The following is a 24104-nucleotide window of genomic DNA, read 5'->3' as shown; positions in this document are numbered from 1 at the left end:
AGATAACTTGTTCCAAACTAAGGTTATGTTTTTCACTTCAATAAATTTCTAGTCCAAGAATGAACGTATGGACTATAATTTTTTAATTGGGATGGTAGACAAAATGAATAACACAAATGATACATTAATCGCATGCTACTTTCTCTATAAATAATTTATTACCCATTTCCTTGGATTTTGATAAATAAAAACAGAAATATTCTCTAATAATTGTAACAGGACTTGAAATTATTCGAATCAGTTCTTGTGACTACATGGTATTCAAATCAACAAAGTCCTTTAATTGGCCACTCTCAAAATAGCTCGATATCTTCGCAAACAGCATTCTCTTAGCAATTGGAAACTGCATGTACAAATACTCCAAAATAATTTTACAATTTATTATATTAGCGAGATTTTGAAATTCTTCCAAGTCCAATTCAACATTTCTTTCAGTGAGTGTGGCCTGAAGAATCTCATCCGCGACTGAGTCTGTTTGTGAATTTGCAACATGGTTTCCGAGTTTTGTATCACGGTTTCCGAGCTTTGTATCACGCTTGGAGAGTTTTTCAATATTGTTGCCAAGTATTGCATCACGGTTCTGTGCTCTCCATAATTCAAGAGCTTGGTCTAATATTGGTAGATGGGTTGGAAACTCACTCAAGTGTCTAGCAATCTCTGCTTCTACACAAATCACTGTTGTGAACTCCCAGTTGAAAAGTGGATCAGTTTTCAATACTTCAACTGGCAGCAACTCTTGGATGAGATTACTTTCCAGTACTTTTTGAGTCATGTTTTGTTCATCAGCGAAATTATTAGAAACTCCCATAATTACTATGTAATCCAAGAATGGGTTATAAGACATATTTAGTTGGGATCCTTCACCTCCGTGCAAACTCTCCACCGTAACGCTCATCTGAAAATATTAGGTAAAAACTTTTTAAATAATAAAACTTAAAATTATTGAGTAGAAAATTATAAAATGTTTTCAGTATGACAATTAAAATCATGCGATTTCCGAATTCACCACTTATCAAAATAGTTGAAATTATAAAAATTTAGTACATCAGTTTTCCAAAATTTAACAAGCTACAAGTATAAAGATGTTATGCTAATTTGTACATGCCTTGTGAAAGTAAAATTTGTGAACTTTTCAAAGTTACTGTATAAAATTGAAGATAAATCTAACTTTCTAATTTGAATCTTTCACGATCCCATGAGTTTTGAACAATCCCCTCCGTATTTTTAATACTTCTCTATGGGTTTAATTACGAATTTTAGAATGTTCAATTACTGTAAAATACTTTTTCAAATATTAATGAAACCGTTTAGTTTTATTCATTGGAAAAGTAATTATAATAGTATAATATAATATTCCCGAATCCGTCTTGTATATTTAACATTCTCTTCACGAAAAAATCGATTTCTCACATTGTCTTATTTTCAAAGTTTGATAAGGTTTGTGTTTTTTCAAATGAAATTTTAAATATGATTACAAAATTAATTATTCGATCGACATGAAAACATTTTAATTAAATAAGTAGTAATGTATGGCATATCGTGAAATGTGGATTATTATTTCAAATCGTTTACAGAAAATGGAAAGACCAATATGTTACTCACTAGTAAAATTTTGAAACCAGTCAAAAAAACGATCACTTTCCATCTAAAATCTCTGAAAGTCATCATAATTCTCATTCCTTTGATTTGAAGTGTTTGATGAAGGATTCTAATATTGTTGCGTGCGTAGAAAAATTATGAAACTTTGTGTCTCATTGAGATTAAACTATTATCGAAACTAAATTGTGCAGGTACTAAATTTTCAATACAAATTACGCCGTCTGTTTCGTCATTATCAAATATTGACAGTAAATTATAGTTTACGAAGCAGTATCGTTATTACAAGTGTTGTAAGTTTCAAAGTAACGTAATGTATTTCAATGTATATTGCAACTACGGGAGTATAGAAGAATATTGAATTCTGCCCAACTTGAAAAGCTGTAGATTTTTTGGTAGTTTTGCAGATATCACTGAGAATCACATGACGACGATGGTGACTATTTGAACCATTTAAGAGAAGTTCAAATGTTATTTATTCAAATTCACATTATTTACAATAACAATGCTTAGAATTTCTCCTTGCGCCGTCATGCAATTTGCATTTTCGTGCGCAACGAATTTAATGGTTTTCATAAAACAATATTCTATGAAATCAAAACCCCTCTTGATGTGGAAAAAACCTTGAACCAGATTTATCATTAAAAATCAGTTCTAATTAAAAAAAAGTGTTTCAATCACTTTTTATTCCAATCAACACAATAAAATATACATAAAAGAAATCAAAACACAAATGACAATCAAAAATAAATTTGAAGTTTATTTCAAATACTCAAAATACGTGCAGTAATTATAACCGGCTATCTTCGTGATCCATGCCACAGTATTTCTATTATTGTATGTATTTTGTTTACCGAAATATCCAAGATAATTTTAATGTTACCAATTTAAAAGACGTTTACAGAAAATTGTGAACAAAACCTTTATAGTTTGTAATTGGCTAATGTTTCCTTTGGAGAGAATATTTCTTATTCAAAAACCATAGAGTTTTAACGTATAAATTGAATAGAGCACTTGTCCGAGAGTGTGTACTCAATTGTCTTGAATTTTGATTCGAGTCTCATGGCATCACTACATTCAACGATAATTGATTCAAGATAAATAATTTAGATTAATTTACAGTATTTATTTTTTATTAATAATAAGTATTATTAATATATTACTATTATTATAACAAAACTAGACTAGTCTACAATATGTTTTTCCTACAGTTACCTTGAAAAGTGGCCATTGCTGCACTGATTACAGAACGCAAAGAATCACTTTTCCGCTCTAGTGCGGGAATAGTTATTTTCCTACTGTTACCTTGAAAAGTGACCATTCCTGAACTGATTACTGAACGCAAAGAATCACTTTTCCGCTCTAGTGCGCGAAGTATTACTTTGCATACTCTTAATAGTTTGCATATTATCTTGCAGCCTTGCATTATCTATGGAGTCTACTCATGACAACCTCACCCTGACGGTCGTTGACCAAGGGTTTAATGCTTTTTATAACTAAAATTATGTTCTTGTATAATTTATCTAGGAAACAATGTTAAAATAAAAGCAATTATTCATTCATTCATCTTGCAGCCATCCCAATCAGCTGTTGACATTGTTGGTGTGTATTTTGAATGCGAATTTGTTCTATCTATATTTTTTATGATTTTCATTGAATAAAAATGAGAACTCATTGAATTATACATTTTGAATATTATTAATCATTCATTATTTCAAATAATATTTTTCTCATTCATAAATCGATTGGTTGAAAAATTATTTAGAAATTAAAATTTACTCAAAATTATTCAAATTTCCAAATAAATTGGATTAATATAATTTTTAATTCGAATAAATCATTGATTATTAATTTCCAATTGAATTATCTAGTTTAAAATAAATTAAAGTTTTTATTGATAACAGAATATAGACAAACATTTGATGGATTTCAGCCATCATTTTACCCATAATCAACCACTTCTCATATTCAATGGTAACTGTAGGAAAAATTTTATGTGAAATACGTGCGCAAAGTTCCTCTGCTGCACTCAAGAAGCCATTCCGCCCTCGCCTACGGCTCGGGCGTAAACGTTTCTTTCGGTGCAGCAAACTGTCACTTTGCTGCACCGAAAGAAACGTTTACGCACGAGCCGTAGGCGAGGGCTGAATGGTTTCTTGAGTGCAGCAGAGGAACTTTGCGCATGTATTTCACATTAAATCTTTCCCACAGTTACCATTGAATATGAAAAGTGGTTGATTATGGGTAAAATGATGGCTGAAATCCATGAAATGTTTGTCTGTATGATTTTGTTGTTAATAACAACTTTAATTTATTTAAAATTGAAAATTAATAATTGATGATTTATTCAAATTAAAAATTAAATTAATCCAATTAATTTGAAAATTTGAATAATTTTGAGTAAATCTTAATTTCTAAAAAAATTTCAACCAATCAATTTATGAATGAAATAATATTATTTGAAATAATGAATAATTAATAATATTCAAAATGCATAATTTAATGAGTTCTCATTTTTATTTATTTGAAAATCAGAAAAAATATAGATAGAACAAATTCGCATTCAAAATACACGCCAACAATGTCAACAGCTGATTGTGATGGCTGCAAGATAATACGCAAAGTTTAAGAGTACGCAAAGTAATACTTTGCGCACTAGTGCGGAAAAGTGATTCTTTGCGTTCTGTAATCAGTGCAGGAATGGTCACTTTTCAACTGTAGGAAAAAAATCCTCCCATGATGTACCTGTAAATGTTACCGTGGTATCATCGTCAAACGAGATAAGCGTTCTTTTATCAGTACTCAAATTTAGTAGGTCATTTATATAAATGAGGAATAGTATCGGAGAAAGCACCGTACCCTGTGGTACACCATATCCTGATAAATTGTTTGATCTGTCTTGTCACCAATAGTTATTATTTGTGTTCTATCCTTTAAATAATTTTCAAACAATTTTAGAGCTATACCCCTAATTCCTAGGTTTTCCAACTTTGTTAACAGTTTTTTGTGAGGTATTGTATCGAAGGCTTTCGCCAGATCCAAAAAAACTGTAAGAGTCTTCCTACTACTTGTAAAATTCTCAGTAACAATGTTTAAGAGATGTGATATGGCATCTTGTGTACTCTTCCCAGCCTGAAACCCATATTGATTTTTATTTATAATGTTATGGTTATCTAGATAGTTTATAAGTCTTATTTTTATTACCTTCTCCATAACCTTTGATAAACTGCAAAGTAAGCTTATTGGTCTGTAGTTTGATGGATCATTTACATTTCCCGCCTTATATAGTGGAACAAGCCTGCAACTTAAACTCCTGAGGAAAGTGTCCATGTTTGAAACATTCGTTTATAATAAAAGCTAAAGGTTTTGCTATATAATTGGATATATTTCTTAAACATTTATTGCTGATTTTGTCAATACCCGGTGAAGAATTATCTTTTAGAGTCCTTACTGTGTTTATTATTTCATGTTCATTCGTTGGATAAAAGAAAAAGGAGTTAGGAGAATTTATATGGGTTTCAGGAAAATTTGCTTGGTTGATATTTCTAGGGATAGAATTCAATTGCAATCTCTCAGCATAGGTCTTAACCACTTCAGAAAAATGCTTGTTGAGTATGTGGGCTCAATTTTAATATTAGTGTTTCTAGTTTTTTTGTCAAGTAATTCATTAATACAACTCCATAATTTTTTTACAGTTTGTTTTATTTTGTGCTATTTTATTTTTGAAATAATCCTGTTTAGCTTTCTTTATTAGATTCCTCAGTATGTTTCTATATCTAGTGTATTTGTTCCTTAGTTCGAGGTTTAGGGTTGTTTTGCCATATTTTTATACATTTTGTCTCGTCTTCTTATGCAGTTGATCAAATTCACGCTCATCCAATTCTTTAATGGTTGTAGTTTATGCCGCAGATTAACTTTAGTTTTAGCAGTATTTATATGTTCATTTAGTCTATTAATAAAAATTTCTGTTAGATTTTCCAAGTCACACCCCTTCATTATACAATCCCAAGATTCTTTTTTTAGAACATCAATTAGCTGTGGATAATTTATTTTTTCAATGAATTTCATGGTTTTCATAAAACAATATTCTATGAAATCAAAACCCCTCTTGATGTGGAAAAAACCTTGAACCAGATTTATCATTAAAAATCAGTTCTAATTAAAAAAAAGTGTTTCAATCACTTTTTATTCCAATCAACACAATAAAATATACATAAAAGAAATCAAAACACAAATGACAATCAAAAATAAATTTGAAGTTTATTTCAAATACTCAAAATACGTGCAGTAATTATAACCGGCTATCTTCGTGATCCATGTCACAGTATTTCTATTATTGTATGTATTTTGTTTATCGAAATATCCAAGATAATTTTAATGTTACCAATTTAAAAGACGTTTACAGAAAATTGTGAACAAAACCTTTATAGTTTGTAATTGGCTAATGTTTCCTTTGGAGAGAATATTTCTTATTCAAAAACCATAGAGTTTTAACGTATAAATTGAATAGAGCACTTGTCCGAGAGTGTGTACTCAATTGTCTTGAATTTTGATTCGAGTCTCATGGCATCACTACATTCAACGATAATTGATTCAAGATAAATAATTTAGATTAATTTACAGTATTTATTTTTTATTAATAATAAGTATTATTAATATATTACTATTATTATAACAAAACTAGACTAGTCTACAATATGTTTTTCCTACAGTTACCTTGAAAAGTGGCCATTGCTGCACTGATTACAGAACGCAAAGAATCACTTTTCCGCTCTAGTGCGGGAATAGTTATTTTCCTACTGTTACCTTGAAAAGTGACCATTCCTGAACTGATTACTGAACGCAAAGAATCACTTTTCCGCTCTAGTGCGCGAAGTATTACTTTGCATACTCTTAATAGTTTGCATATTATCTTGCAGCCTTGCATTATCTATGGAGTCTACTCATGACAAACCTCACCCTGACGGTCGTTGACCAAGGGTTTAATGCTTTTTATAACTAAAATTATGTTCTTGTATAATATTATCTAGGAAACAATGTTAAAATAAAAGCAATTATTCATTCATTCATCTTGCAGCCATCCCAATCAGCTGTTGACATTGTTGGTGTGTATTTTGAATGCGAATTTGTTCTATCTATATTTTTTATGATTTTCATTGAATAAAAATGAGAACTCATTGAATTATACATTTTGAATATTATTAATCATTCATTATTTCAAATAATATTTTTCTCATTCATAAATCGATTGGTTGAAAAATTATTTAGAAATTAAAATTTACTCAAAATTATTCAAATTTCCAAATAAATTGGATTAATATAATTTTTAATTCGAATAAATCATTGATTATTAATTTCCAATTGAATTATCTAGTTTAAAATAAATTAAAGTTTTTATTGATAACAGAATATAGACAAACATTTGATGGATTTCAGCCATCATTTTACCCATAATCAACCACTTCTCATATTCAATGGTAACTGTAGGAAAAATTTTATGTGAAATACGTGCGCAAAGTTCCTCTGCTGCACTCAAGAAGCCATTCCGCCCTCGCCTACGGCTCGGGCGTAAACGTTTCTTTCGGTGCAGCAAACTGTCACTTTGCTGCACCGAAAGAAACGTTTACGCACGAGCCGTAGGCGAGGGCTGAATGGTTTCTTGAGTGCAGCAGAGGAACTTTGCGCATGTATTTCACATTAAATCTTTCCCACAGTTACCATTGAATATGAAAAGTGGTTGATTATGGGTAAAATGATGGCTGAAATCCATGAAATGTTTGTCTGTATGATTTTGTTGTTAATAACAACTTTAATTTATTTTAAAATTGAAAATTAATAATTGATGATTTATTCAAATTAAAAATTAAATTAATCCAATTAATTTGAAAATTTGAATAATTTTGAGTAAATCTTAATTTCTAAAAAAATTTCAACCAATCAATTTATGAATGAAATAATATTATTTGAAATAATGAATAATTAATAATATTCAAAATGCATAATTTAATGAGTTCTCATTTTTATTTATTTGAAAATCAGAAAAAATATAGATAGAACAAATTCGCATTCAAAATACACGCCAACAATGTCAACAGCTGATTGTGATGGCTGCAAGATAATACGCAAAGTTTAAGAGTACGCAAAGTAATACTTTGCGCACTAGTGCGGAAAAGTGATTCTTTGCGTTCTGTAATCAGTGCAGGAATGGTCACTTTTCAACTGTAGGAAAAAAAATTTTCTGCACTCCAGATTTGCAACATGGCAACGCAAAATAGTTAGTAGGTTATATGGAGCACCACCAGTGCAGCAAAATCAAAATTAAGTTGGTAACACTCATAGTGAGGTCCACGTTATAATAATATTAAGGACAACGAGGACAGCCACCACATGAGTGCCGCCTTCATTCATTTACTACATTATTATTCAATTTTAAATAAATTAAGGTTTTTATTAATAATAAAATCACACAGAAAAACATTTGATGGATTTCAGGGAATTTTACCCATAATTACCCACTTTTCATATTCAATGGTAACTGTAGGAAAAATTAAATGTGAAATACGTGCGCAAAGTTCCTCTGCTGCACTCAAGAAACCATTCCGCCCTCGCCTTTGCTTTCGGTGCAGCAAACTGTCACTTTGCGCACTAGTTGCACATATTAAGGTAATAAGTAGGGAACCATTTCAATTATATAAATAAGAAATACATCCTTTCAACATGACATCACTATATTGTAGCCGTACCGAGTCCACTGAGATGATGCATTATTATTATAATCGCATAGTGTACTGAAGATAGTCAAAAAGTATAGGACATGTGCTTTTATAATATTTGCTATTTTTCTTATTTTTTTAAACAATATTCTTATTTTTGATTCTTCATTTATAATGAAGAATTGTTTATAATAAGCTCAATTTTTCCTTTTCTTTTGTAATGTTTATCATAGTTGTTGGCAACTCACTGCCGGCGCACAAGATGTTCTTTGCCAGTTGTGCCATATTTTAATTGCTATTTGTTTCATTAATTTGTATTCAATTTCTTTTGTGGCAAATAAATTAATTTGAATTTGAAAATCAGTCAAATTATAATATATGTGCTATTGTAATCTATACTTATAAAATTCTTATCTCACTGACTCACTCACTCACTCACTGATCACGATTTCTGGAAAACTACTGGATGGATTGCAACAAAACTTGGAATATAGCTTCCTTATACGTCCTAGGTGCTCACTAAGAAATCTTTTGGCGATATTTCAACTCTAAGGGTGGTTTTTAAGGGTTTAAAGTTCGTCTTTTAGCATGTATATTCTTCTTCTCCCAATCTCTTAATTATAATTGAAAATGTCCATATCATATGTTACTATAGAATTTTAATCTAGAGAGAGTACCTCTTCGAAACAGTGTTGTTGACTGGCAACTAAATTAATAATTTTGTCAGGTTGGCATCAAGTTGAGATGACTTCATTAGGTTGGCACCAAGTTGAAGAACTAATTAAAATGCATTTATCGAGAATAAATAATAATACCTGAGAGTATAGATAATTTTTATTTTTCATAAAAAAACTTTTATGATGGGAGTTGCTTCTATCAATTGATCCTATTCTATCAAGACTAATTTTGTTAGTATATCCGACAGATCACGAAAACTGCTTAAACAATTTCGATGAAATTTTAATAATTCAGTATGATATATGGAAGGTGTTTTTAAAACTTCAGAGTGTCCGTTGTGGACTCTGTTTGCAAAGAATGAGGAAATTCGGCCAAAATTTAACTTGGGCGAAAGAAAGGTGTTTTTTATTTAAACGGCCAAGTAGCTGTTGCTGCTTTTCCTAATGTAAAAATATCTCCCATAGAAGTAAGGCGCTTTTCCCATGAATCAATTATTCTCAAACATTGATTGTTGAACATTGAGATTCTCAAACATTGAGAAAATAGAAGGTAGCTTTCGAAAAAAATATTGTAGAATATGCACAACAGTTCGTTGACTGTCAGTATTCCTCATCAATAGCATCAATGCTCCCCATTCAAACAATGCTGACACATTGATGTGAATCTTTCTATAATTTGGTTACTTTAGATCACATGAAGATAATAATGTTGATGATCGCTATTGTTTCAATTTCAATCATGTTTGACATTTTTACTTTTGATGCCAGCTGTTATTATTTTGTGAAATAAGCTCTCATTGAATGAAATCGTAATCATTGAAGTCAATTATACTAAGAAAGCAATTCCTGTTTGAATATGTGTGTTTGTGGATATGTATGTATGTCGGACGGATCTCGAAAACGGCTCTAACGATTTTGATTAAATCAGGAATATAGTGGGTTTGCGACAAAAAACATTATTTTGGAACAGGTTTCAACTCTGGGAAGATTCGCTGAAGTTCCTTGAGAAAGGATTATTGGTCCCTCAAGTAGCAGCTGATCAGAAAAAAGTTTTCCATAGACTGTTGAAAACGTAAGAGGGTATGAGCAAATAAAAAAGATTATAATAGCTGGATTATAAATTTGGTGACCTTATTTTAAAACATTTCAGTATTCATGGAACATCTGGATGAATAGGTTCAGAAAGTGATCGAATGATAGCAAAATAAATTTAAAATCGATCTTTCCAAACAGATGGTAGTTGAATGTAATGTTCATTGTGAAGTAATAGAAATGCGACTAATTTCTTCAGCTTCTGTTGTATTGGTTCCTCTGTTGATCCATGTTTGTACGCAGCCATGGCCTTGAGAGAGCCAGTTGCACTGTCTGTTAATTCATAATCCGGACTAAATACCACGAGAACCAATCAGAGAAGCCTTCTATTGAAAAAAAACCTGCTCTGATTAATTCTCATGAAATTTAATTCCGATTGAAATTGAACAGGCTTTTGTGCTTATGGGCCTGATATTTTCATGTTTCAAGATCAGCTAAAAACTAAATCGAAAAAAATATGATATTCCATCAGCTACTCCTATTTCCTTTCATGATGCATTACATGACACAAGACAAACCTATTGATATTGATAGATCACAAGTAAAAAATAGAGTTGTCAATTTAGATAGAAATTAAATTGAGTTACATGTTAGTTTACATCCAAATTTTCTTCCCTGAACTTTTGGTTCAAGCTAAGATCAAAGAAAGAAATCATATAATGGTAGTTTATAAACAAAGTGATTGAATAAACTCTATTCAGATTTATGCAAATTCACATTAAATTGATCCCACTTTAATATTATATTATAGTAAAATTTAGGACATGAGAAATCATCCACAATAAATGTTATTCTAACTATTATGAATGGACTTCCATGTAAGGAAGAATCAGTGGATTGGCTGCTTTTACACTTTTGGATAAGTGAAACGAAAAGAAAGCGACAGGCTATGCCGAAAATTCCAGAATAAGCAAGAGATCCATGGATACCAGAGTCATCAAATTCCGAATCAACTTAATTTGTGAATTTATTCTTCAATTGCATCGAGCAAAATCAAAAATAACATGATCACTGCTAATTTGATAACTGTCAACAGGAAATATTAATTGCCAATGAATAAAGTCGAGGTTGGCTTTTAAGCCCCGCCCAATACTCCACAAAATTCGCTGCAATCAGACTAATATTCTACAGAACACTTCCAACACATCAATTCAAGTTATTCGAATGATTTGACTCAATAATTTTCATGCCAAGTTGTAGCCTAATCTCAAAAACTATTGTAACAATTTTGATAGAATTTAGATTATAAATGTTGCACAAAAATAATCTTATCTTTCAATTCCCGTAGCGAAGCACGGGTGCCCTGCCTGCTAGTATGTGCTATTTTTCTTATTTTTTTCGTGTAATTGAATGAAGTTTTTCAATTCTACCATTTGGATGCTATTAAGAGGTAAGTTGTTTGTTGGCAGATGGGGCTGTACAACTTCAGGCCGTCAGTGCGCCCAGTGCCGCTGGAAGTGCACATCGCCGGCTTCCCGGGCAAACACTACTGTCCGCGCATGGCCACCATGAACCGACCCACCTTCCAGGCCATCCGCCAGCACTCGCCCGCGCAGCCGGCCCTCGTTTTCGTGTCCTCTCGGCGGCAAACGCGCCTCACCGCCCTCGACCTCATCGCCTTCCTCGCCGGCGAAGACAACCCCAAGCAGTGGATGCACATGAGCGAACAGGAGATGGATCAGATCATCGGCTCCATCAACGATCCCAACCTCAAACTCACACTAGCGTTTGGTATCGGCATGCACCACGCAGGCTTACAAGAGCGCGACAGGAAAACTGTCGAGGAACTGTTTGTGAACCAGAAGATACAAGTCCTCATCGCTACTGCCACCCTAGCCTGGGGCGTCAACTTCCCCGCGCATCTAGTCGTCATCAAAGGCACCGAGTACTTCGACGGAAAGGTCAAACGTTACGTAGACATGCCCATTACAGACATCCTACAAATGATGGGACGTGCTGGGCGACCCCAGTTCGACAACCAAGGGATGGCTGTAGTTCTTGTGCACGACGTGAAGAAGAATTTCTACAAAAAGTTCCTCTACGAGCCCTTTCCAGTGGAATCGAGTCTGCTCGCCGTGCTACCCGATCATCTGAATGCGGAGATAGTGGCCGGCTCCATTCAGAATCGCCAGCAAGCGCTTGATTATCTGACGTGGACGTATTTCTTCAGGCGGTTGCTGAAGAATCCCAGCTACTATGGATTGGAGACGTTGGATGCGGCTGATGTCAATCATTATTTGTCGGGCTTGGTTGAGAAGTCGCTGAAAACGCTCGAGGATGCGTTCTGTGTGACATTCGAAGAGGTGATTTCTCATTTTTATTCATTGAATAACACAAAACAATAATTAGAAAAGAAAAACATGTAATGGTCTATCTATCTATTTGTGTTATATATCTACTTCTTCTATGATATATCTATTTCTAATATTATATATCTACTTTACTTCTACTTCTTCTATTTATTCATAAGTCGATCTCTTCAGTTCTATTAATTCACTGTTCTTAATTTTCTCTAACAAGTATTCCAAATATTCATTAATAAATATTTAGTTGAATAAAATTGAACTAACTAAGCCGGACATAATTAGTCCAAATTTATAGTCACACCATATCATTCACCTTGAAAATTGCAAATCAGAAAAGATTTCCATTTTAAAATTTCAGTAGGTTGGCAAGATATAGATATGCTGTAGGGCGAAAAACACAGGATATATGAAACAGACATAAGTATTCATCTTGACCAAAATTACATGGCATTAGGCTACTACAACAAATACATTTTCATAATCATGTATTATTCATTGTCTGAATTCAGATTAAGTATTAGTGTTTATTTCATTGTCTGCAGTTGGATGCACGTATTATAAATGATTCCATGTGATTCAATCTTGACAAAGCAGACTTCAAATATCAACAATCAATCATAAGTGTTCAACTAGATACTAGAATCTTTATGTCTGGTTCACTAAAGCGTGTTCTGCTAACAACGTACTTTGAAAATCGTTTATGAACACGGCCTCAAATCTGATTTCTAGAGTTCAAATTTCAAAATCTCTGTTTTTTTTAAGTTCTGATTTCTGAACTTTCTAAACGTTCAAACTACTGTCCTCAAAATAACATTGAACCGAATTCTAATTTATAAATTACCTTACGGTTCATATTTCCTAACGATCAATGCTTTAGTTTTGCTTCTACTATCTATTTCAGGATGAGAGAGGAGTATTGCCGACATCGATGGGGCGCATTTCGTCATACTACTACTTGTCGCACATGACGATGCTGCACTTGAGGAACAATCTGAGTCCAACGCTGTCCTGGCAACAGCTGCTGGATGTCATGTGCAAAGTGCATGAGTACAGTCAGCTGCCTGTCAGGCACAATGAGGACATCTTGAATGGGTCAGTCATTCATGTACCATAAAATGTACTTTTTATCGCATCAGTACGGTAGGGAACAAAGAACACAACAATAATCCTGGAGTTCTCTTCTTGAAGATATTTCTTTTTTTGACCGAGCGAAGTGGGGTCTAAGATTGAAGTCGACGGTTTTGCATTTCTCTTTATGTTTATATGTTTCGCATTTACGGCGAAACGCAGCAATAGATTTTCATAAAATTTGACAGGCATGTTCCTTTTTGAATTTCGCGACGACGTATTTATAAGGTTTTTTGAAATTTTGTATTTGAAGGATAATACAAAAGGAAAAGGAGTCTCCTTCGAACGCCAATATTACCGTAAAAATCAGAATATAGAAGTATTCATCACAAATCAGCTGTCGAGTGGATTATTAATTGCATGCAATTAGTATCTCAATGTAACTTGGTAAAAAATCAGCTGTCGTGTGGACTATTAATTGCAAGCAATGACGCATGCAATTGATAACTCGAAGTAGCATATTATTTTCTCCCGACGACTTTTATCTGTTTTGAACTCGGTAAGCTTTTAATGATAGTAGCATAGTTGTTTACAAAAAAATATTGTCGATACAACAACCCAAACAGCCATTAATTGTTTACACACCGATATCTCGCTTATACGTCATGACAGGACATAATTCATTATGATGGACTGTATTAGATAAGACTGTGGTTTTTAACTGCGCTAAGTCTACTGTTCACAGAACTACTAGTTTTAATTTACTTTTTATTTTCAGGGCTACCGAAAGTATTGAAACGCAATAGAATATATCAAGTACCCTTCTATTTTATCACAACTAAAATAAAGTCATTAATAAATAAAAATATTAAGACATTGTCAAAAACCACATTTATTGATAGTTAGAAAGACCGGTTTCGGTTGTTACACCATTGTCAATAAATCTCTGGTTTTTGACAATTTCTTAATATTTTTATTTTATATGAATAGTTACCTCAATATCAACTTCACAACTACACTAAAAAGGTAAAATCATTATCATAATTCATCAAAAACACTAAGAATATTAAAGAATAGTTTTGAAAATATAAAACATAATTTTGTCTTCACTTGAAGATATGTTATGATAACTATTGTTTACAAATGTTTGACAACTATTATTTTATATTCCTTAAAAAATATTAAAGATGTTTACAATTAATCAATTTTTAAATTAGTTATTTTCTCAAGAAGTTATCCTCAGAATATTAGGAAAGAAACCAGTAAATAGTAAAATTAATATCAAAATTATAATTAAACTTTGCTAAAACCATTGATGGCAATACACGCCATAAGACGCGGTAGTGTAATTCTGTTATCTGTGGTATAAAAATAAAAATCGCATTTATTTGAAATGAATAGTGGTGAATTGTATTGAAATTGCAGGAACCTGGCAAAAGAATGTCCTCTGCCGGTCGACCAGTTGACTCTTGACTCGCCGCACACAAAGGCGTTCCTGCTGCTGCAGGCCTACTTCAGTCGTATTCCAATGCCTTGCACCGACTATAACACTGATCTCAAGTCGGTTCTCGATCAAGCAATACGTATTCTTCAGGTAATCAATTGCATCAAGTCATACACAATTGTAACTCAATCAGTTCAACAGCTCTTACATTGATTGTAAATTGTGTATGGAAAGTGTAATTTCTGTTCTAAATAAATTACAAGCTTAATTTAGGGGCGTTTTTGATTAATTATCTTATTTTATCGTATTCTGTTCTCTGTTCTATTTCAGTACACTCCAGTCTATTATATTCTTGTTCAGTCATTTTTCCATTATTCTATTCTATCCAAGTCTTTCATTATTTTATTCCAGTATAGTCTAGTCATATTTTTACTATTCTATTTTATTCTAGTATAGTATAGTTTCTTCTATTTTTCCATTATTCTTCTTTATTCTAGTACAGTATATTACAGTATTTTCCATTCCACTCTATTGATATTACTATCCTACTCCATTACTCTATTGCTATTATACTCTAGTCTAGTCTAGTCTGGAATTTGAGTTGACTAGACTCTATTCTAATGGATTTCGTTGACGTCCTACTCTGTATGTTGCGGTATAGTCCAGTTTTTTTATATTCTAGTCTAGTCATATATCCATTATTCAATTTTATTTTTCTTTTCTGTGTGTTGCAGTATAGTCTTTTCTTTTATATTCTAGTCCAGTCATGGACATTATTCAATTTTATTCGAGTATTTTATTATTTTATTCTAGAATAGTCTAGTCTCTTCTATTCTTTATTATTCTTCTCTATTCTAGTACAAGTATAGTGTTTTCCATTCCACTCTATTAATATTACTATTCTAGTATAGTCTAGTGTAGAATTTGAGTTGACTAGATGGATTGGGTTGTACTGTATGTTGACGTTGTAGGCGATGATAGACGTGAGCGCGGAACAAGGGTGGCTGGCGACAACACTGCGACTGCAGCAGCTGATGCAAAGTGTAGTGCAGGGTCGCTGGCTGAAGGACTCCCCCCTCACCACGCTGCCCCACCTCAGCCCCGCCCTCATGCGGCTGTTCAGGCGACACCGCAAGTGGGCCATGCTGCCCGCACTCTTGCGCATCCGCTACAAGGGCCTGGTCGCCATCTTGTCGGCCCAGTTGACTGAGGCCGAGATCGAGCAGGTGATCTACTTACAGTAATAGATTCGATGAAAATGGATATTTCGTATCCTCTTTTAGTGCCTGTTCCTACCTTAGACTCATTCTCGTACACAGGCAGTAATGCCTCTGCGAGAGTAAATATTTCTTAATATATATTTGTTTATCTGCTGTCATTTCTGTGGTGCTGAAAGTGTATTGTAAAGTGTATTCTTATTTTATGATGTACCACTGTAATTGCTTGTACGACTTATGAAATAAATAACTTTTTGAATTGAATTCAAAATGGTTCACTTAATGTTATTACATGTATGTTTTGTTATGTACACTCATTGTTATTCCAATATTTCTTGTGTTATGTCATAGAGAAAATGAAAACACAAATTGAAATTCAACAACTATTATTATTATATAATAGTATATAAACAGAACCTGGTTTCTAGAGAAATTTAATAAGAAAAATAAGAGAAATTTCTGAAAAATAAGAAACTTTAGAAAAATCAGAGAAATTTCTGTTCCCTCTTGTGTAGACAGCAAGTTGTAAACAAAGAGCTAGAGATGTGGCTGGTGAAGCCACAAAACCAGGTTCTGTTTATATACTATTATATAATAATAATAGTTGTTGAATTTCAATTTGTGTTTTCATTTTCTCTATGATAACACAACAAATATTGGAATAACAATACGCGTACATAACAAATCATACATGTAATAACTTTAAGTAAACCATTTTGAATTGAAAATGTGAAAAAACAGCTGAAAATGTGGCTAGTGAAGCCACGAAACCAGGTTCTGTTCACATTGTATTATATATAGAATAATAAAAGTGTTGGACAATTTAAATTTGTGTTTTCATTATGGAAAAGTAGCACATGACACACATCACAACGTAATGTCATAGTGAAAAGATAGCATGGTGGAAGATATTCCATGGTATGGGTCGTTTATGTTCCATATTTCAAGCCAACTTTTTATTAACTCAAGCCGATTACTGTCAATTATTACTGTGTTGTTGGGGTGAGAGTTTAAGAACGGCAAAGTATGAGAGACTACTAGGGATATCTTCTTGTGCTATCATTTCTCTATGTTGAGTAATTGCGTGGTTCATAAAGGCAATTAATTGAATGATAATTTTCCTAAGGAAGGTGACACTCAATTGAATGCTAATAGATGAAACTCAGATTGCCAATTGAATGACAACTCAGAGAGGTTAAATATCAAGAGCCATCAATAGATTGAGGGGAATGTAGGAAATACATTTTCAGACAGGGAGTGTAGATACGGGAAATTACTGGCGATCAGTGCATTGTTTTTCCGTCAATTACCATTAATTCACATTTTGACAGATTACATATATTGAAAATAGATGAGAAATTGTATTCATCAAAATGCTAATAAATAATAATTATTTATTGGCTGCATTCAATTTGGATATTAATAATTGATATTTAGACCGATGTTTGGTAAATGTAAATTGGTGGAAAGTAACGTTATAAAAAAGCACTGGCCGCCAGTAACTTTCTTTCTCTACTCTCTTTGTCTCTAAGCAGCTCTAGATAGAAAAAATAATGATGTCAAGAGAGTGATTTTAAAAACATTTGTAAATTGTAGAGATATATGTGATTTTAAAATTCATTTTTTTATATTTCATTCCACCATTTTTCAACAGTTATAATTTTAATTATTTCAGATCTACAAAGTGCTGCAAGACCTGCCCGACATAAGAATGTCGGTTGCGTTGAGAGGAAGCTGGAAAGATGCTGGAAGTGATGAAGAGGAAAAGGTTTTGGACAAGACTGATCTAGCTTCGGGCGAGTGCGTGTTGTCGAGCAGAACTTCGCTGGTGGCTGGGCAAGAGTACACTCTCTGTGTCAAGTTCGCCAAGCTCAATCCCTCCAAGTAAGTCCTTCACAACAAAATTCACTTCGCTAGTGCAATATTATTTAATGTAATGAGATTTTAATAAGCATCTTAATATTCACCTGCGAATTACCGCACTGAAAATTGACAGCACAGAACAGAACTTGAGAATTTTAAAATTAAATTATTTATTTTATATGAGAATAATATTCTATATTATTATATCTTATATTAATCCTCAATCCTATATTATTATATGATATGTTTAATAATAAATATGATATATTTAATAATCCCATATCAATAACCATAACTCTTGATTATAATATAAAGTTAAGATTCAATATTATTCATACATGTAAATTCCAAAGTACAAATATTACATTACGGTAGTATTCAAGCTCCCTTCTATACAATGAATTCTTCCAACAAGAGACTTACTAGTATTTCACATTTTTATTTTTTTCGCTATCCAGGTTCGAAAATGTTCAAGGTTCAATGAACTTATTAATACTCTCATAATAATATAATATTTTATGAATTTTCCTCTGTTGTTAGCATGTCAATACTGAATTTCTGTATATTACAGTGTTTTTTTCTGGCTGATATTCAAGTGTATAATGATTGGAAATATAAATTACTATTTCATGAATTTCTCTCTGTTAATATTTGATATTGCAGAAGGACTCTGGGTATATTAATATGATTTACCCTTTCTCTTCAGATAATAATATAAGGGTATTTAAATTTGATTAAAAACATATTTCCATCTGTAGACTGGCTGGCCGCTATGGCTTCGTATAAAATGAGCTCTGCTATTCAGAGATTGTCAGTTTGGTGTAAAGGTAGGCATTCCTGACCGGTAATTAGGAGGTACTGGGTTCGATTCCCGGGCTGACAAATAATTTTTGTATAGTAGCGCTCATCGAATTTCCATCTAGCTGTTTAACCTGTTGTCAATATTTGCAGTAGCACAAGTCTTCGGGGTGATTTACAGCATTTAATTTGGATTTTCCTTTATCAATAATTATTGTATTGATTATTGTATTATTTAAAATCGATACAAGTCTCATTCAATTAATTGTTATGATAATTGTATTAATTTCAAAACTAGTTTCTCGTTATTTCAATTAATACAAAATTGTGACAAATTTTTTTACTCGAAATTGATATTAGTATTCATGTCTTACGTTGTTTTTACTCATAAATAAAAATAGCTATTTATGTATTAAGAGCGTAATGCGCGACTTTATCGCTCGCGCATAACAGTTATCATGCGACGCGAAGCGGAGCGTGATAATTTTGCAAGAGCGATAAAGAAGCATTACGTGCGAATTACATACAATTTTTTTTTCTAAAACTGCCCAAACCTGTTAAATTACTTATATCGGAGTTACAATTACCGACTTTTTAGGTTAAGATCTGACCTTTTGGCGAGCTGCTTACCATCAGCTGATTAGCGAGCGTAAAGAAACTTCTGCGCATGCGCGAATGATTAGTGAGCGTAAAGAAAATCTACGGCGCATGCGCGGATGGTTAGCGAGCGAAAAAGTAGATTCTCCTCAGAAATAAGCTGTTTTACGAGGAGAATTGAGTATGTAAATTCTTTTTTTTACGCGCAGTTGTAGAAAATAGTTATTTGTGCAACTAGTGCGCAAAGTGACACTTTGCTGCACCGAAAGAAACGTTTACACACGAGCCTTAGGCGAGTGCGGAATAATGGTTTCTTGAGTGCAGCAAAGAAACTTTGCACATTACATTTTTCCTACAGTTACCATAGAACGTGAAAAGTCAGTAATAAACGGTGAACATGACCTATACTCAATCAAATGTTTGTTTGTGCAAATCTGTAGTATTTTTAATGCTGAAAATGAATATTGTAACCATTCCACAACAGAATTATTTTAAATTTAGTCTAAATGACAATAGAATGAGTATTATAACATTATATGAGATTCAATTATAATAGTACTTCATCTACAGGAAGTCATCAGCAAGTGTAGGAATGGCCATAACACTTGGCTTTATAGATGTATTTTGATCCATCTATGAGCCTCACAAACTGTATACTTCAGCCGTGACTAACAGTTTAATATTCTCTATCCAAAAACACAGAAGTTATGCAGCAAAACTTTGCTTATACTTATAAGGTGCCCATTACTTTGTTTTATTGATTAATTTGTCTATGCGATCAAAGCTGTAAGCCTCTATATATGTTATAATTTTTATATTGATGTAAATAAATAAGTTAATAGGCCAAGGACTGGTTAAGGATTAGGCTAGTGATCAGCCCTCAGGACAGACTTAAGTCTAACCTGACCATTCTATGAAAATTTATTATTTAGTCCAGTTCCAAATATTCTCAAGTTTGAGTCTGAATGATATTTTATACTCTATATTAGTGTGAAAAATATAGTTTCAGCATGTTTTTTTTTAGTGAATACATGAGTAAACGTGTTAATTTGGCCTTTCTGGCCAAGCGCCTAGAAGCCTACCGCATGAAATGTATAAGGTTATACTACATTCTTTAAAACGTGATTAAATTATATTATATAGACATTACCTCGGGGGAGTTGCTAATCTCCTACCGGGCGCCTCCACAGGTGGCGGATAGTGGAATGCTCACCAGATATGGTGGGTACCGGGGAAATAAAATACTCGGGGCGGACCAAAATTAGCGAACCAGGGCACGACGGTTCCATATGTCAGTGGCGGTTTCCCGACAGCGTCTGTTTCACATGTTAGTGGCGGCTGATAACTACCCTCTGCGGTTAACAACCGTGGTTGTAACTCGGAGTAGTCCCTACTCCACACAAGGTTGACAACCTTTGAAAGTCAGATATGGAAAGGTCTTATAGGAAAAATGTTCCACCGTCCTGTGCTACACGACAGGAGAAGGCTACATCGGATTCGGTGGGTGGCCAACTACAAGACAAAAACGTATCGCAACATTCAAAGTCACTCATGTCTGTCCGAACACGAAAGGAAAAGATCAAGTATAAACAAATAAACTACATTGCAACTCATAACGTTAACTCTCTACTGAAGACAGGGAGACTAAAGAATCTGACGGATGAATTCGATAAGCAGAACATTATTATAGCAGGATTACAGGAAATGAGAAACACTACGGAGCAACCATTTGAATCTCAAGGATAAAGAATTTATAATGGAAAACCTGGACAAAAAGTCATTAAACAATGCCCACAGTTTGGAACCGGTTTTGTAGTGAGTTTGAAAATAATAGATTCTATAATGGACTTCACAGCTCAATCATCAAGAATAGCAACTCTGACTCTAAAAACAACAAACAAAGTGTACACTATTATTAATGCACATGCACCAACTAATGTAAAAAACTCTATAGTAAGGAGTGTACAGGAGGTGGAAGACTTATGGGAATTGTTAGATCAGACAATAAACCAAATAAATAAGAACTATGTCAAGATCTTGATTGGAGATTTCAACGCTCAGTTGGGTAGAGAAAGGAAGTATCGAGATGTAATAGGAAAATGGGCTCCACAGAAACACACAAACAGAAACGGTCAAAGGCTTGTGGAGCTGTGCAGAACTCACAGTCTTATTTCCAAATCAACCTATTTTAAAAGAAAACCGAATAAACTCAAAACTTGGAAACACCCGGATTGGAAGAGGGGAGAATGGCAGCTGGACCATGTGTGTATGGATAAGACCTTTCATAAAGAGATACATAATGTAAAGGTTCTGCGAGGAACGGACACTGGTTCAGACCATTATCTGATTAAAATCAAAATAAAATTCACTCCACTCAAAAAATGCAAGCAGAGGACATTTAAAGAAAAAAGAACTTATGACCCACAAAAATTAATTAGAAACGGAGAATACCAAGAAATGACAAAAGCAACAAAATTGACAGACAACCTTGAAGAATTACTACCAATTTTGAAACAACATGCAGAAGAAATAGCCCCATTAAGTCCACGTAAGAAACACACCTGGTGGAATGCAGATTGTGACCAAATGCTTGAAGAGAGACATCAAGCCTGGCTAAGATTTCAAAATAAGAAGACAGAAGATAATTTTATCAATCTAAAAAATGTCAGGAAAAAATGTTCCCAGCTCATCAAAAGATTTGATTAACTCCATCGAGAAAGATTATCACAAAAGGAATTCAAGAGACTATTATAAGACATTCAGTAGGCAGCTACATAAATACGATCCTCCTACATTGATACTGAAGGATAAAAATGGAAAAGTGGCACATAATAATAAGGAAAACGCAGAAATAATGGCGGAAGCATTTCATAAGCTCTTAAACTGTGAGGAACCAAAGAGCCTCCTGCAGATCAACACAAACACCCCGATAAAAACAAAAGCTGAGAACATAAATCCACCGACCTTTCAAGAAGTGGAGAGAGCAATAAATGAAATGAGAAACTACAAAGCGTGTGGAGAAAATCAAGTAAGTGCGGAAATATGGAAGCATGCTAGTGTTTCAACGCGAACCTCTCTACATATGGCACTCACAAAGATCTGGATTACTGAAACACTCCCAGAACAATGGACTGAAGCAGTAATCAATCCGCTACACAAAAAAGGGGACAAGAGCAACCCAGACAACTATCGAGGAATTTCTCTCCTTGACTGCACCTACAAAATTTTTCAAAGATCATATATAACAGGATTAAAGTTCAACTGGATTAGGAACTTGGTGAATATCAAGGTGGCTTCAGACCATGGAGAAGCTGTTCAGAACAAATAATCACGCTCAAACTAATCATGGCGTACTACAGAAGACGAAATAAGCCTCTTTCAATTGCATTCATAGATTTTAAAAAAGCATACGACTGCATCCACAGAAGATCAATGTTAAAAATTTTGAGACACTTAGGACTCCATCCAAAACTTATAAAAATGATAGAGCTAACACTGACGAATACAACGTCCAAGATCAAATTCAGAGGGGAACTGTCCAGATCTTTTGTAGTAGAAACAGGTTTGAGGCAAGGAGATGGCCTGTCGCCACTGTTGTTCAATTGTAATATAAATTTGAACTGCTTGGGATTTGCTGATGACCTTGCACTGCTTGCTAACAATATTCAAGAAACAAAGAAACAAATAAATACACTACAGACTATTTCTCAGAAGATTGGCCTTAAAATATCTTTTGAAAAAACAGAACTCATGCTAACTGATCCACCTCTTGCAAAGAAAATCCGTATAGGAGATCAAGAAATAAAGATTGTAGACAGTTTCAAATATCTAGGTGAAATCATAACCTACAATCTCAATGAGAATCGAACGTGGGACAGTAGACTGAATAAGTTGAGAAGAGCACAGTATGCCACAAAGAACACTTACAACAAGAAATCACTATCAATAGCCACAAAATTGAAGCATTACAAGACAGTCACTCAACCGGTAATAACTTACGCAAGTGAAACCATCTTTAAAACTACCAATACCATCGCAATAGACAAATTACTGAAAATCGAAAGAAGAATCATCAGAACCTGTATTAACAAGAACTATCAAGTAGATGGACACTGGAGATTAGCTTCCAACGAAACTGTTTACAAAGAAATTGAACCTGTCACAAGTACAATAAAAAAAAAGCGAATATCTTTCTTCGGTCACCTGATTAGAGCTTCGGAGGACAGACTAAGCAGAAGAATTATTGAAAAGTTGTGGAAAAGTAAAACAAATATAAAATGGATTGACGAACTCAAGGAGGATATGAGAGAGTTGAATATAACATTCGAAGATTTGAAGAACAAGTCGGACAACATCAGAATCCTGAAGGACAAACAGACCAGACTGCAGATCAAAGTCAGACACAGAATGGGAAGAGTGATTTCGGACGAGGAAAGGAAATTAATTTCTGAACGAATGAAGAAATATTGGGCTGAGAGAGGACGGAGTAAAGGTGGAAGATACTGACTACAGTGGTCCAATGAAGGCCATAAAATTATAATAATAATAATAATAATAATATAGACATTACATTTACCTGAAATGCTGAACTTCAATCATTCAAGTCACTGTTGGGTAAACAGGATATTGTAGGTCCAGTGTTTTTGATTAAGGTATTCAATGACTTAATTACATTCTGTATTCTGTTTCTAATTCATCCAACGGCATTGATTGAAGATATTCTACTAAAATGT

The 24104-nt window shown here is 33.4% G+C and overlaps 3 protein-coding genes across 5 annotated transcripts in view; 2 read left to right on the top strand and 1 right to left on the bottom strand.

Moving 5' to 3' along the window:
• Positions 1-24104, top strand: part of LOC111047540 (activating signal cointegrator 1 complex subunit 3) — a 103442-nt gene that overhangs the window by 74163 nt on the left and 5175 nt on the right. For both annotated transcript variants that reach the window (XM_039432321.1, XM_039432322.1), the window contains 5 exons: positions 11488-12381; positions 13286-13476; positions 14878-15046; positions 15868-16122; positions 17789-17997. In XM_039432321.1, coding sequence (XP_039288255.1) covers positions 11488-12381; positions 13286-13476; positions 14878-15046; positions 15868-16122; positions 17789-17997 — 1718 coding nt within the window. The remainder of the gene's footprint in view (positions 1-11487; positions 12382-13285; positions 13477-14877; positions 15047-15867; positions 16123-17788; positions 17998-24104) is intronic.
• On the bottom strand, positions 122-24104 carry LOC120352312. Of its 2 annotated transcripts, none has more exons than XM_039432326.1 (2): positions 23948-24104; positions 122-895 (listed from the first exon to the last, which is right to left on the bottom strand). In XM_039432326.1, exon 2 carries the CDS (start codon positions 893-895, stop codon positions 251-253), a length of 645 nt encoding a protein of 214 aa, XP_039288260.1. In that variant the 5' UTR covers positions 23948-24104; the 3' UTR covers positions 122-250. The 2 variants fall into 2 exon arrangements, with proteins under 2 accessions (XP_039288260.1, XP_039288259.1); XM_039432325.1 differs by lacking the exon at positions 23948-24104 and adding an exon at positions 1603-1795 and having other exon boundaries at positions 123-895.
• Positions 20549-23924, top strand: LOC120352313. Its single transcript, XM_039432327.1, has 2 exons — positions 20549-20983; positions 23513-23924. The coding sequence occupies exons 1-2, from the start codon at positions 20800-20802 to the stop codon at positions 23875-23877; spliced, it is 549 nt and encodes a 182-aa protein (XP_039288261.1). The 5' UTR covers positions 20549-20799; the 3' UTR covers positions 23878-23924.

Source organism: Nilaparvata lugens, chromosome 7, assembly GCF_014356525.2.
Source record: "Nilaparvata lugens isolate BPH chromosome 7, ASM1435652v1, whole genome shotgun sequence".
NCBI lineage: Eukaryota > Metazoa > Arthropoda > Insecta > Hemiptera > Delphacidae > Nilaparvata > Nilaparvata lugens.
This window is presented reverse-complemented; position numbering and strand designations above follow the sequence as displayed.

What these genes read in the sequence shown, in the direction of transcription:
- LOC120352312 (XM_039432325.1), bottom strand. Translation starts at nt 1,677, where the DNA reads ATGAGAATTATGATGACTTTCAGAGATTTTAGATGGAAAGTGATCGTT. An exon ending in CTGGTTTCAAAATTTTACTA is followed by an intron (nt 896 to 1,602) that starts GTGAGTAACATA and finishes TAATATTTTCAG; the next exon opens with ATGAGCGTTACGGTGGAGAG.
- LOC120352313 (XM_039432327.1), top strand. Translation starts at nt 20,800, where the DNA reads ATGGAAAGGTCTTATAGGAAAAATGTTCCACCGTCCTGTGCTACACGA. An exon ending in AATAAACTACATTGCAACTC is followed by an intron (nt 20,984 to 23,512) that starts ATAACGTTAACT and finishes ACGAAACTGTTT; the next exon opens with ACAAAGAAATTGAACCTGTC.